The 15,411-nt window shown below is 42.5% G+C and overlaps 2 protein-coding genes across 3 annotated transcripts in view; one reads left to right on the top strand and one right to left on the bottom strand.

The window, feature by feature from the left end:
- The window catches only part of Atad2b (ATPase family AAA domain containing 2B), a 129,238-nt gene extending 116,054 nt beyond the window's left edge, over window positions 1–13,184 (bottom strand). For both annotated transcript variants that reach the window (XM_036170652.1, XM_036170653.1), the window contains exon 1: window positions 12,573–13,184. In XM_036170652.1, coding sequence (XP_036026545.1) covers window positions 12,573–12,794 — 222 coding nt within the window. In that variant the 5' untranslated portion in view covers window positions 12,795–13,184. The remainder of the gene's footprint in view (window positions 1–12,572) is intronic.
- Window positions 13,185–13,398: 214 nt separating this feature from the next.
- Window positions 13,399–15,411, top strand: part of Ubxn2a (UBX domain protein 2A) — a 35,089-nt gene continuing 33,076 nt past the window's right edge. Inside the window, exon 1 of the mRNA XM_036171170.1 lies at window positions 13,399–13,679. The gene's annotated coding sequence lies outside the window, so the exon portion shown is untranslated. The remainder of the gene's footprint in view (window positions 13,680–15,411) is intronic.

Raw genomic sequence — 15,411 nt, 5'->3', positions numbered from 1 at the left:
ACACACATTTAATCCTAGCATTCAGTAGGCAGAGGCAGGTAGCTCTCTCTCTCTGGGTTTATAGAGACCAGCCTAGTCTACATAGGGAGTGCCAAGACAGCCATGGCTAACATAATGAGACCTTGTGTCAGAAAACAGAAGGGGTGGGGAGGAAGAGGAGGGAAAAGAGAGAGAAAGAAACAGACATACAGGCTCCATTCTGACTTTGTAAATCAGAAGTCATTTTAACAAAATAACCTAGTGCCTAAAGTGCACACTAGACTTGGGATGTACTGGATAGCCAAGTGCTTGCTTAGTGGTTCATCCCCACAACAGGGAGAAAACTATTACAACATATCCTAAAGCAATCACTGAGAATATCCAGTCTTCTAAGCTCAGGTATACTGTGGTACAGAAACTAATACCTATAAGCTATTTTACCAATTTAGATAGCCTAAGTCAGTAATACTCCTTTTTTCTTCCTTTGAGACAGGGTTTCACTGTGTAGCTCTGGCTAGCCTGGAACTCACTATGTACATCAGGCTGGCCTCAAATTCAGAAAGATCTGCCTGCTCTGTCTCCCAAGTGCTAGGAGGGTACATACCATCGCACTCTGCCAGCACTATATATATTCCTTCTAATCAAATCCTATCATTCACCATTGAACTCTTTCAAGGCAGAGTTTCTCTATTTAACAGTCTTGCCTGTCCTAGGAATTCCTTCTGTAGACCAGGCTGGCCAATAACTCACAGAGATCCACCTGAGTCCTAGGATTAAAGGCATGCACAACCATTGCCTAGCTTAAGACTTTTTTTTTTCATTAAGTCTTCCTGAAAAATATCTAACCTAAGTTATTGTGTCTTCCTAATATCTACAACTTCTATACATCATTATTTCACAAGCTTATCTGATCAAGTTCTTTATTCTGCTAGTATTAAAATATTCCAAACAAAACTGAAAACAAGCACTATGTACTAAAAAATTAAACATTCAAAAAAACAAGTAATTTTTGAGGTCTAGTAATTTCCTTTCAAGTAATCTGTCCATATAATTTTCTAAGTATCAATAAGTCAGTTTTCATATTTGTTATTGACCATTCTTGTATCCTAGTGACCCTTTTAGTTACACCATGAAGAAGTTTTAGGCACGGTGTGGTGGCACATGGCTTTAACGCCAGCACTTTGGAAGCAGAGCAGGAGAAGCTGCAGTAGTTATGTCCTGTCCGAGAGAATAAGTAAAAAAGATTTTAGAAAGAAAGAAAGAAAAGATCATTTACATAAAAAAGAAGTGATTGTAGTCTGACCAGGCTTGGTGGTACATGCCTTTAACCCAGCACAGGCCGGGAGGACAGCCTGGTCTACAGATGAGTTCTAGGACAGCCAAGGCTAGACAGAGGGGAAAAGCTTCTCTGAAGTGCTGTCCAAATACCACCTGCATCAGACCTTACCTGTATTAGTCATAAGGTAATATAACCTGCTGAACTAGAATCTCTGGAGGTGGAGTCTAAGAAGGGCCTCTAAATGATGCTTAACATGCAAAAGATTAAGGCCCTCAGGTAAACAACACAGTTCAGGTATCATCTGAGGCACATCATCCTGATACACTAAGCCTGTGTGTGTATTCACTTTTTACCATGAGAGGATTCAACATGGACACAACAAAGACCAGACCTCAGCATCAACAGTATTATAAAAGGCTCCCTGCTTCCAAGAGAAGCAAAGGATTTAGGTAATACAAATAACTAGATGTAAATAGGTACAATATAATTACTTTAATACCATTTAATTAACTTCAAGGTTTGGGAAAGCTTTTTATCTACAAACCTGATACTAACAATTTACCTTTAATAGGCTGATCATAATGCTCACCCTTAGCTTTTTCATCTTCAAAGCCCTTCACTAGCTAATTATAATCTAACCCTGGGAGGGTAGGTGTTACTAGTTTCATGACAAAGATATTTCAGAGAGATTATGCAATCTACCCACAACTATTTAGCAATCTGTCAGAGCAATTAAAATCCATGAGTAGGAAAAAATCTTAGACTAAGAAAATAAATTCATTTCACAAACATTTATTGAAAACCTACTATGTATAGAAGGCATTAAGAGAAGGAATAAAATAGACTTACTTGAAAGCAATACAATTCATCAGGTTGATAGAGTCACAACAATGATATAAATACCATAACCAGAAATAATAACTATTAATAGAGACAAAGGTCCCACAGTTAGATCATAAATTCTGTAGGTATGAACAGTCTTTTCCGATTTCCTTAGTAAAAACACCTTTTGGGGGATGCCTAGGCATATTCCAGGACTCATGAGAAAGCTCAAAACAGCTGATCTTTTTTTTCTTTTATTTGTAAAAAGAATGCACAGAGGTAGCAGTTACCATGACTGCAGAAAACAAAACTCAGACTGCTCTTTATTTACTTGAAGCCAGCATTGACTACCAAGTCCTGAAACTACAGGCATGCAAAATGTCCTGAATATTCCTCAAAGATCCCAAAAGCAATGCTTACTATACTGCTTCTAAACTATCATTATAAAATACCTATAAAAATGCTGGCTAGGAGTTGCAGAAAAACAAAAACAATCTATAGCAATTTGAATGTACTTCTTTCAGAATTTTCTGGAGGATAGTTTTTGTTTTTAATCTGAAAATGTTACATTACCTCAAAATGAAAAAGAAGCCTGGGATTATAGCTCAGGAATATCATGACACAAGGTTCTGAGTTTGATTTTAAATAGTAGAGGGCAGTGGAAACAGATACTACACAATGTAAACCATCACTAAGTAGAGAAAAATACCACAGACTTAGTTAGCCTCAACTCCACACTGTAGCACCACCACTGTGAATCTGAAACTGTAAAGATTGTTAAAAGAATAAGGGACAGTAGCCATGGTCTCAAATGCAGATGCTTGGTAGCTTTTTATCCTCACTGACTAATTCCTTCCACACCATCTATTAAATACCCATTTATGTTCGACATACTAAAGATTATAAGTGATGTAGCAGCCCCTACCTTTCAAGAAAGTTAAAACCCAGTTCCTAAAATCAAATGTAAAGGTATATAAAAACTTAAGTGCTAAGACTATTGTAGAGTGGGAACAATTTTATTTAGTCTCTTTGTAGGGCAAGTCTATAAAAATTAAAATACAGATCTAGCAAGATGTCTCTCGGCAGGAAAAGCTACTTGCTTCATAAACCTGGCAACCTGATTGACCTCCAGGGTCCAAGTGAAGATAAAAAGAGAGAATGGACTATATAAAGTTGTCCTCTGACCTCCATATGCACACTGGTAGATGTGCCCTATACATACCATACACAAACACACACCATACACCCATACACACCTGGGAAGTGGTGCCACACACCTTTAATGCCAGCACTAGGGAGGCAGAGGCAGACAGATCTCTGAGTTAAGGCCAGCCTGATCTACAGAGTGAGTTCCAGGACTGCCAGGCTTACACAGAGAAACCCTGTCTAGCAAAAAACCAAACCAAACCAACAAACAAAATCCACCTAAAACTTCAACTGTTCAAAAACTTTTTAAAAAAAATAAATTTAAAGTATGTCTCATAGCACAGGTTGGTTCTCAACCTTCCTAATGTTGCCCCTTTTAATACATTTCCTCATGTTGTGGTGATCCCAACCATATAATTATTTTCGTTGCTACTTCATAACTGTAATTTTGCTACTGTTATCAATTGTAATGTAAATGTTTTTTGGGAAATAGAGGTATGCCAAAGTGGTCATGACCCACAGGTTGAGAATCACTGGGTTAGATAGAGTCAAACTCACCCCAATTATCTTGTTTCTGTCTTCTGACTGCTGGAATTAAAAGTTTGTGCCACCTCATCTAGCTTATTTTTCTATTAAATTCTCCTGTTATATCTTTTTCAAGAACCTTTTATTTTGACACAGTGAGACTCTGGTTAAGAAAAGTTGCTGAGCCTGGTGATGGTGGTGCATGCCTTTAATCCCAACACAAAGGGAGCAGACAGAGGCAAGCTGATCTACAAAGAGTTCCAGGACAGCCAGTGCTACACAGTGAAACCTTACCTCAAAAAACAAGCCAACAACAAAAGAGCATGCAAACTGTCGTCTGACAAGAAGTGGTCCATTCTCCTTCTTAGATGAATTATTATGGTTTTAATTCTCTACAAAATTTATCTACAAATTTTCAGCTGGGCTTCTCAGGAGGGCATGGTCTAATGTATCCAGGCCAGCCTCAAATTTGTCACTATCTGTCCTTACCTCTGGAGCACTGGGATGACATGTGTGTACCACCACACCCTGCTCTAGGAATATCTTTTAGAAAACCCTATAATCTTTAATTAAAAAATAGCCCCCATAGGCAGGGGGTAGTGGCGCACACCTGTAATCCCAGCACTCGGGAGGCAGAGGCAGGTGGATCTCTGTGAGTTCAAAGACCACCTCATTCATATAGTAAAATCCATGCCAGCCAGGGCTATATAGTGAGAGTCTCTAAAATAACAATAGTAACAATAATGTATTTTTTAAAAACCTCCTTACAGAAATCACTTGGGAATTACGATTATTCATTAAGGCGGACACTTATAAACTAAGTATAGTGAAACTGTAAAAAGTGACTTCACAATTCATCACATTTTCAACCTTGACCTTTTACTGAAAATTTCTTCTAAAAGTACATAAGGCTTAGATGTTAACATGTTAAAAATCCAAAAATCTAGCCACAATCAAGTATGGTAGCCTCCATCTACAATCCCAGCACTGAAGAGAGAGAAGCAGGTGTATTGCCCAGTTCAAGTGCAGCTTGAGACTTAACACAGCAAGATACTGTCTCAAAGATGAAACAGAGGGTTGGGGATTTAGCTCAATGGCAGAGCGCTTGCCTGGCAAGCACAAGGCCCTGGATTCGATCCTCAGCTCAAAAAAAAAAAAAGATGAAACAGATAAGTAAATCTACAGAAAAAACTCTACACAAAGTTGTAAAACAAGAATTAGTGTTAGGTAATATGTTTCACACTTGTTTGGTGTGTGTGCATGCATGTGGCAGGTGTACTGAGGTCAAAGGCCTTCCATGGGAGCTGCTTCTCCCGTTCCATCACACAAGTTCCAGTGATCCAACTCAGGTCAGTCTTAGTGGCTAGTGCCTTTACCATCTCACCAGTCAATCTGCTGGTTTTGGACTATTTTTCTGTATCATTCTGAAGGCCAAATATTTAATAAGTGATTCAATTTTATTAATTCATCTTTACTACTTTTAAAGGAAAAAAGAACTGGCTAACTTCTGAGGTTTTGCAATAAATGAAAATATTAACGCAAGAATTTTAATTTATCTCTATTTCTCTGAAATTACATTGCTACAAAAATAATACAATGGCTGACAAACAAGTTTTTAAAGTAGCTCAAAAATTCAAAGTCCAAAAGTACCAGACCACTCCATTCATTCTCTCTCAAATACTAAACTCTACTGCAAAACTAGACCACACTGAACTCACTACCATAAAATGCAAAGAAGCTGGGTAACACATTAGAGTAATTCTCTCTAACCACAGGCTTCTGGCAAATCTCTACAACAGTACTCTTGTTTCCTCACCTAAATTTACATTTGACACAAAATGAGGTGTCAAAGACTTTAAAGACCTAAACGAAGACAAGAATGGGTAAAAAAAATTATGACTCAATGATTATACAATTTTCAGGTGCTTTTGGCCCCATCCAAAACTCATGCAGGAACTGAATGGAAAAGTGGTAGCTCTAGCCGGGCATTGGTGGCGCACGCGCGCCTGTAATCCCAGCACTCGGAGGCAGAGGCAGGCAGATCTCTGTGAGTTCGAGGCCAGCCAGGTCTACAAAGCGAGATCCAGGAAAGGCACCAAAACACCAGAGAAACCCTGTCTTGAAAAAACAAAAACAAAAAACAAACAAACAAAAAACATTCTCAGCCCAGTGGTGGTGGCACAGAGCTAGTCCAGAACAGGCTCCAAAGCTACAGAGAAACCCTGTCTCGAAAAACCTAAATGTGGTAGCTCTAAAAAAAAAAAAAAAAGCTGATAAATTATCCAAATAAATGTAGACAAGAAGGCATCAGATTTCAAAGAAGGGTTAATTACATGTTTATAGTATGTATTTTTCTCTTTTCCCACTAGGCTTTAAAAATTGAGAGGCACAAACTTTGCTTTGTGATGTATCTACTTCATCTCAAGCACTGTGCTGAAGGCTGAGTACTCCCAAGCCGTGGCATTCAAGGATGATACTGTACAACTCCAGGAAGGCATTCACACACACTATTCTGTGAATCAGATCTCAACTTGCAGACCTTGTCAGACAAGTGGATGTATGCGGCCCAGCCCAGCCCAATGGGAAGCTGAGACAGCAATTACAAGTTCAAGAAAAGCCTAAGCAACACAGAAGACCTCATCTTCTTTGAAGCCACATCGTAATAACAAAGAATATGAAATTCCACCAAAACATTCAGGGATAGACTCCAGAACTGTAACTGAAGTTTCATGTACATCATTAATTTGGGCAGAACCACTTCATTTTGTTTTCTCATATGCCTACCATATATACATGTGTAGTCCTGGAGCTAAACTCCATTTGCCCTCTATTCTTAAAGCCTTGGCTTCAGAATTCCATAGCATGCGCCAACTCCTCAATATGCTATTCATTCATCCACTAGCAGATATTTATTGAGCATCTTCTTTATGTCAGATGTCGGAGTAGGAATTAGTGGAATTAAGGGGGAAATAAGATACACCATCTGCCCTCATGATGCTTACAGAAAATAAGCCTAAGGGTACCTGGTACACTATCTATAGTTATAACTACTCAGAGGGCTGAGGCAGAAGTTCTATATAACCTAATCAATATAGCAAGATCTCTCCTCAAACTAGGAGACAACCTAAAGAAAAACCACTTTTTTGCTTTTTGCTTTGTTTGTTTGTTTTTTTTTGTTTTGTTTTGTTTTGTTTTTAAGAGAAGAGTTTCTCTGTGTAGCCCTGGCTGTCCTGAAATTCACTCTGTAGACAAGGTTGGCCTCGAATTCAGAGATCCGAATCCCAATGCTGGGATTAAAGGTGTGCACTACAATGGCCAGGCCAAAAAAAAAAAAGTTTTTCTATTGCTGCTTTATTTGCTTTTTGGTCTGTGGCCCATGACGGCCTGACTCTCACTACATAGCCAACCCAGGCTGGCCTCAAACTCACACAACCCTCTTCCTTCAACCTCCCAGTGCTAGGATTACAGACATGAGCCATCATTCCAGTTACTTAGAGAGCAACTTTAAGCAAAATCTTTATCTTGTCTCCAGATAAATTAAAACAATATGAAAAATACCAACATATTCATAACTCAAAAGCACCAGAGGTTTATGATCTGACAGCAGCATACACTCAAGAGTATTTAAACACTAATACAAATCACAGCCTGTCATTATACATAACATCCTACAAAATGCATCTAGACTGGAAGGTGTTTAAAAGAAGACTATGTACCAAGCATGTGCAAAATCCTGGGTTCAATCCTCCTCACCCCAAAGGAAAAAACTAATTGATAGTTTTTCTTGGTTTTTGTTTTGTTTTGTTTGTTATGGGGACAGAGTGTCATCCAGACTGGCCTCAAATTCATAAGGATCCTATAGATTCAGCCACCTGACGGCTGGCAGCACAGACGTGCACACCATGCCCAGGGTCCCTACCTCCTCCTTGGTTTTCTAAGACAGGTTTTCACTGTATATAGCATCCCCAATGCTCACAAACTCACTCTGCACTCTAGGCTGGCCTCATACTCTTGGCAATCCTTCTGCCTCAGTCTCTCATGAGCCTGAATCTATCTATAGGCATATTACCACTGCTAGCTCTAGCTAACACTTCAAGGTAGCACATACAACATACAGTTCCCACACCAACTTCGTACTACCATGTAAGATTTTAGCCAAAAATCATTAAATCTTTCCTCACAGGTAAGGCATTTTGCACAAAATTCTCCCCAAGAGGGAAAACATAAAATTGTATACTATCCCTATTATAAAACCAAACACCTAGTATCAAGAAACAAACTCAAACTGTGTACATAAATGAAACTTTACTGTGCATTTCCTAAACAAAATGTCCAACGACTCAGAGTAATTTAGCCCTTTCAGGTGGGCCCTTAAAGAGCGTCACTTCCCACTCCAATTCAGGCAACAGTTGGGCTCCGACAGACCTCAGAACAAGTGGCTGCCAGAAATTATGACTTATCTATAATGAAGTTCTTAAGAACAGCCAGGAAAGGCTCTACAGAGCTATCAAAAGACATAGTAGAACACTGGATTACTCTAGGTTCGAGCCTCAGCATATTAAAAAAAAAAAAAAAAAAAAAGTCTAGGGAAAGGCTCAGCAGACTAAAACATCTGCTACCAAATTTAACAATCTGAGTTTGATCCCTGAGACTCATATGGTGGGGGTTAGAAAACCAATTCCCAAAAGTTATCCTCTGGAGACTTGTGCCATAATATACATACTTCTAATATCAATAAATAAGTGTAGGGTTTTTTAATTTAATGAGGTATCATTCCACATAGAATAGCTATTACAAAAAATTACTGTTAAGGGGGTACATTTTTTTTTAAACAGGGTCTCACTACATAGCTCCACCTGTCCTGAAACTGTTTCAAGGCAAACCAGGCTGGGCCTTGAACTCAGAGATCTGCTGCCTCTGCCTCCTGAGCCTAAAGGCATGCTCCACTAAATCCCTGCTAAAAAATTATTCTTAAGCCATCAATCAAGTGGCAGAGTATGGTAGTATACACCTTTGACCCCAGCACTAGGGAGAGGCAGAGGTAGGTGGATCTCTGAGTTTGAGGCCAGCCTGGTTTACATAGCAAGTTACAGATCAGCCAGGGCTACACAGAGAATCCCTGTCTTGGCCCCCACCCCCCAAACACACAGACATCTATCAAGTGGTGGTGAGGATGTGAATAAAGAGAACCCCATCTCACATCAAGGGGAAGGGAAAATGGTGTCGCAACCCTGGAAAACAGTGGAGGATCCTCAAAACAATAAAAATGGAATCACCATATGATTCAGCTTTCTCACTTCTGCATATTTACCCAAAAGAACTAAAATCAAGCTTTCAGAGAGGTGTGCCAGTCATGGTGGCCCACGTCTTTAATTCTAGCAGTCAGGAAACAGAGGCAGGCAGATCTGAGTTCAATCAAGGTCAGCCTGGTCTATAGAACAAGTTCCAGGACAGCCAGGGGTACACAGGGACATCCTATCTCAAGAAATAAAAAGAAAAGAAACTTTTAAAGAAACTTTAAAGAAATAACTGCTTATCTATATCTACTGTATCATTATGCACAACAGCCAAAATATAAAAGCAATATTAATGCCACATGCTAGATAAATCAAAAAAATATGATCCATGTATATATAAGGTATATATGTTGGGATATTATTGAACCTTTAAGAAGGAAATTCTTCCACTTACAACACAGACAAACAAACCTAGGGCACATTATGCTAAGTGAACTAAGCCAGACATGAAAAGATGCTGTATGATCTCATTGTATGTACAACAGAAGACACAAACTCAAATATGCAGAATGAACAAGGGTGATGGATGCCAAGAGCCAAAGGGATAAAGAACAGGGAGGCAGTGGTCAACACCAACAAAGTTTCATTTATGCCAGATAAATAATTCTAGAAAGCTACTATACAGCATACTGGCTACAGCTAAAACTATTGAATCACACCCAAAAAGAAATACATTGTAGCATACCCACAAGGAATATACTGTATCAAAGAGAAAAAGAAATAATTGTATCATTTCGAAAAATAAGACTTCTAACAATAAAAGTATTAAAGAGAACAGAAAAACTAGAAGTGATTGCTGAGCCTGTGGTTTTCATGGTAGTGACAGTTTTACAGGCTTATTCTTATTCCCAAACTCCTCAGGCTCTATAACAACAGGTCCTGGAATGCTGGCACATGAATGTAATCCCAGCCCTGAGGAGGCAGAGGCAGGAGAATCAATCACCACAAGGCCCAGGACAGCTTAGTCTACCTAGCAAATTTCAGGCCAGCCAAAAACATACAGCAAGACCCTGCCTTTAAAAAAAAAAAAAAAAAAAAAAAAACCTTAAATTTAAAAATATATTTTAAAGTAGAAAAGTGTATTTTTTAATCATTCCAATACATGCAGCCTGCTTCCTAGTTTATCTGCTTTGCTACATAGACAGCACTTAAGCATAAGACAGAACTCCAGGAATAACCCTTGGTTCTATGATTTTCTAAAGCAAATGACAAATAACAAGAAAGTGAATGAAATAATTTAAAATCATGAGAAGGGAAGAAAAGTCAACATGAAATGTGAAAAACAGCACACAAAGAGGAATACACTTCTTAGTATAAAAAGGAAGGTCTTCTAAAGCAACAAAGTAGTAATCCAATTCTCATCAAATGAGGCTTTGCAGACGGAAGAAATGTCTACTAAAGACCTCACAGAAACAGAGGGTATGTTTAAGCATACCAGAAAGGGTAAACTAGAGAGCTAAATTCCTTTAACACAAAACCAATTAAAGAAGAGCTAACCAGATTCAAATCAATTCACCCCAGGAATACACAAGAAAGAAATACACATGTTTCATATATGTAACATTGTATAAACTTAATAAATTGAGACCTGTAACTTTTCCTCTTCTAGAGGTCCAATAGCTCACAGAGATGAGTATCTCTAAAATTTCTCAGAGAAAGCAATTAGATCCATAGTCTCCTACAGCTGTAACATAAATCCCTTTAAGAATGAAAGGCAAATATTTCAAAGTAAATCTTAAGAGCCAACTGTTTATGATCTTTTAAAACACTTTAAAAGAGTTCTCAAAATAATGTTTCATTAGTATCCTTCTAGAAAAACAGTATCTTCCATTCTTCTTGCCATTTAAAAGCTACCAAGTGTTCATTTCTACATTAGACTATTGATTCTTTGCCTTTTAACATCGCCATAACAGCTGCCTGACAAATTACCTCACCTTATTCCTCAGGGGGTAAGGACAGCATGAGATCCCTGAATTCAAAACTGGAACCACAAACTGATCAGTGAGAGATGAGCTAATTGCCTCAGATGAGTTTGCCATCCTCTAATAGACTAGGCATTCACGGCATGATACAATTACACGCTTACACTCTAAATATTTTATTTGCACTTAAGTGTAGAAGAAACACTGTTCCTTAAATTCATCTAAGAAGGTGACAGCATCAGTAAGTTAAAAAACCTGTACATTAGGATAGTTTCTACAGGAAAAAAAAAATCTTCAGAACACTTAGCTCAACCCAAGAAATCTATACACTCCTAAAAGTCTACTAAATTAAGACAGCTCAAAAATTCTTTCCAGATTTTTCACAGAAAAAGATTTCCAAAGACACAATAAATATATTCCATAGCAGGTAAAATATTTCTGTTGTATATAGTAAGATTCGTTCTGATTGGTGTCAACACAGAGAAAACATATATAAACAATCCACGACTTTGTAAATCCCTACAGAACCTTACATACGCTAAGTAACAAAAATGGTGTGAATTAAAAGGAGCATTTTAAGTAACACTGTTGGCTCAAATGACTCTTGGAAAGGTCATCTCTTTCTAGGCATGATCCAGTTGGTTCTTTGAATTCAGAACTAATCTCACAGTAAGTATGAGAATCGATGTCGCGTAACACAAAGTCTCATAACTTTACAGTGACACCTGTGGGAGTAGTTTGAATTCCAGAGAAACAAAACACTTGGGAGTTCTGGTTTACACTGTGGGTGATGAAGGAAGGCTCAGGATCTCGGATCTCATCTTTTTGACAGAACTAAATAAATCATCTCCCGCTTCTGCAAGTGTCACTTCTCAAGCTGGATGGACCCAACAGTGCTAGTGTGGCTTTGGTAAGCCATTCCCTTCGCAGAAAGGTAGAAAAGCACGTCACTCCCGCACGACGGTGCCCACTCGACACGTTCCTGTCTACGTGCTCCTTTCTGTGCCCCGAAAGTCCTCTGCTCTCTAGTAGAACCCTGGTTCACCCTACAGCTTACTTACAGCGCCGCGTCTAATCTGCCTTGCCTAGAGAGGCGTTAAGCGTTCGTTTTGTTTTTCAAGTTGGTGTCAGAGCAGCTCCAAACTTTTTTTTTTTTTCAGCATCCCCGCCTGCCTGCCAACTGGAGCTCTTCTGTTCACTTCCTTACCAACTTGAACCACCCCCAAACTAAGTCAGCTCAGTTAGACAGCGGCAAGAGCTGACACACTTTCGAGAAGGGGTTGACACCGCAGAAAACTTTTCACTTCTCCCTTCTCCCCTTCCACGCCGGGGACTGCAGCCCTACGTTCCGGCGTCCTCTAGAACTGCCCCCCTCTGAAGCAGGGCCAGGACACGCAAGGCGGACCGCTCGGATGTCCCCCCGAAAGGGACCCCCAAGAGCCCTCTCCCGCGGACTCCAGGGCTGTTCTTTACACAAAAGAACCGGGCCGGCACGGCAAAGGTGCTGGAGCCGCGGCCCTTCGGCGGCTGCCACCCTCCACCGCACCCGCTGACGGGCTCCGGCCAGACAAAGCCCGGGCGGCCGGGCCGCCGCTCTCTTACCCGGGCCTCGTCCAGGGCGCCGCCGCCGCCGCCGCCGCCGCTTCCCCCGGCCTTGGCTGCCGGGCAGCTGGCCGCGCGCGTCTTGGAGGAGCGGGTCCGAGAGGAGATGAAATGGCTGCTGCCGCCGGTCGTCCCGGGCTCCGCTCCGGCCCCAGGCCCAGGCCCGGGCCCGGGAGACTTGGACCCGAGAAGGCGCAGAGAGCTCTTCCGGGTGTTCACCATGGTCCAGCCAGGGGGAACCGGGTCCGCGCCGCGCCGCGCCGCGCCCGCCGCTCCCGGGAGAGGCGAGGAAGGCCGGCCCGCCGGCGGGCAGTCAGGGCCAGCGGAGCCTTGCCGGGGCCGGCTCGCGTTGCCTCTCCGGGACGCAGGCCACGACAAGCAAGAGCCGGGCTGGAGCCGGCGGCGGCGCGAGGAGGCGGGGAGCGGGAGGCGGAAGCGAGGCTGCAGGCCGGCCGCACGGACCCTGCGCCCGCTCAGCCGTCCTCAGCGGGAGCCGAGCGGAGCCGCCATGTCTGCCCCTTTCTCTCTCGCTCTCGCTCGCTCGCTCGCTCGCTCTCCCTCTCTCTCTCCACAGCTCCGTGCGTCAGGGCTCTGGCGCCGCAGGGCCGACAAGGCCGCTTCCCGCCGCGGCCGCTGCGGGGCGCTGCAAGGACGCGCAGCCCTTTCCCTCTCCGCAGGCCCCGCCCCGACGTGACGTCACGCTCGGCGGGGAGGGGGAGTGGAGGAGGCGCTCTGGGCTGTGTGAACTCGACGGTGGCTAGGTGACACCGGACTGTCTAGACTGGGGGGGGGGGGGGGGGGGGGGGGGCGGAGCCGGCTAGGGCGCGGGGCCCGTTCCCGTGGGGAACCTAGACCGGACCCTTCAACGCCCGGCCGGGACCGAGGACCCACAGACACCCGCGACTCCCGCGGTGGCCTGGATGACGCAAGGAACGGCCGACCGAGGCGCGGGATGGAAGGGGACTGGAGGGGAGGGCGCCGTGCGGGGAGTTCCAGTCGCCTCGCTTCCTAGGGCAAGACCCTGGATGAACTCGGGCTGCACTCTGCGTGATTGTCCGAACGATAATGGCAGCGGATGGAAGAAACCTCCTCCTTAATCCACGCAAGGTAAACCAAGGGAGAAAAACAAAACAGCACCCTCGGAAGCTTGCATCTTTTTTAACTCACTGTGCAGACCAGGCTGGCCTTGAACTCTTAAAGATCCGCCAGGTTCTGAGTTTTAAAGGGGTTTAAGGTGTGAGCTGCTAAACTCGGGAGGAGCTCTTCACCTTTAAGCATAGAGAAGCAGTGTTGTTCCCTATGACCTTAGCCAGATCTACCTGAGTGATTTATCACCATCCCACCATGTGCAGAATTAAGACAAAACACTTCCAAGTGGGGGGGGAGGGGATAAAGTACACATAATAAAAGAGCTGCTGATATGGAGGGAATGAATGCTCATTTCAAAACATCTCAGTTTATCAGAGATAGAGCGCCTACTTTTTACTTGGGCAGAAATCCTCCCTGATCATTACACTTAAGAAATTCGTGTTTTAAAAAAAAAAAAAAAGTAGTTTCATAGTTACAACATTTTCGCCATGTAAGTGTCCCCTTTCAGAAAAATTAATAATGAGCTTCGTTCACAACAGAATGTCTGTGTACAGAGTGATTTGAATCCCAGTAGAACAAAACACTTGAGAAGCACAGAGTTCAAAGCCTGGTCTACAGAGTGAGTTCCAGGACAGGCAGAGCTACCTAGTGAGACAGACCCTGACTCCAAACAAGCCATAGTTCTGGTTCTCAAGAGAGCTAGCTCACTGACAGAAGGGTGAGGAACCCGAAAACTGCGATGCACCTGCACAAGGGTTTAAGGAAGGCCTTCAGAGATACACCTTGAACCCACCGTGAGGGAAAGACGTCATGGACAAAAGAAAGACAAGCTTGGACAGCATAGGACTCAGTTGTCTGTATTAGAGAGAAAAATAACAAGTCAGTAAAATACCTTTCAAACTTTATTTAAAACTATATACAAATAAGACTTGGGGTTATAGTGTGTAGTAGCAGAGCCCTGGACTACAGTACATAACCACCACCCACCTACCCCCAGGTCAAACTGGCACAATAAAAAGGAAACAATTTACTAAGTTTGGTTCCTTTGGGAACAACCAAAAGCTAAGCCCTAGGAGGAATGACAAAGTTCTAAAGATCGATTTTGTTTTCAATGCTGTAGCCTGTCCCCAGGGAACGCAGAACCTCTGTAATTCTCCATTTAAGGAAACAAAAAAAAAAAAAAAAAAAAAGAGCTGGGTATGGTGGCAGAGGCTGTAATCCCAACACCTAGCAAGCTTCGCAAAGACAGTTTCAATTCTAAGGTCAGCCTGGACTACATAACAAGGCAAAGGTCAGCCCAGGCTACATTTCAAGATCCTATCTGTTAAAAAAAAAAAAAAAAAAGACAAGCATTCTAGGAAAATGTTTCACCACTGACCTTCACTCTAGCCTGAGACAATTAGTCCCTGAGGGGGCTGATCTAATCAAAGGTTTAATCTACTGATGGGTCACAGTTGGGATGGACTGTTGTGAGGTGGAAAACCCGTGAGAAATGAGGGCTGGTTGGAAGAAGTGGGTTGCTGGTGTCATGCTTTGGAAGAGTACCTCTTGGCCTCTGCCTGTTGTTCTCTGTGCTTCCTTCCACCAAGACATGAGCAGCTTCAGGCTGCCACACAGCCTGGCTGTCCTGATGTTCTGCTCGGCCCCACAGCAGCAGATCAAGCTGCCCCTGGTCTGAACCTTTGAGATCACGAGCCAAATGAATGGTTCTTCTCCTAAGTGGATTTTCTTAGGTGTCTGTCAGGTGATG

The sequence above is a fragment of the Onychomys torridus genome, chromosome 21 (assembly GCF_903995425.1).
Source record: "Onychomys torridus chromosome 21, mOncTor1.1, whole genome shotgun sequence".
NCBI lineage: Eukaryota > Metazoa > Chordata > Mammalia > Rodentia > Cricetidae > Onychomys > Onychomys torridus.
The sequence above is the reverse complement of the archived record's forward strand: the minus strand, read 5'-3'. Positions and strand labels throughout refer to the sequence as shown.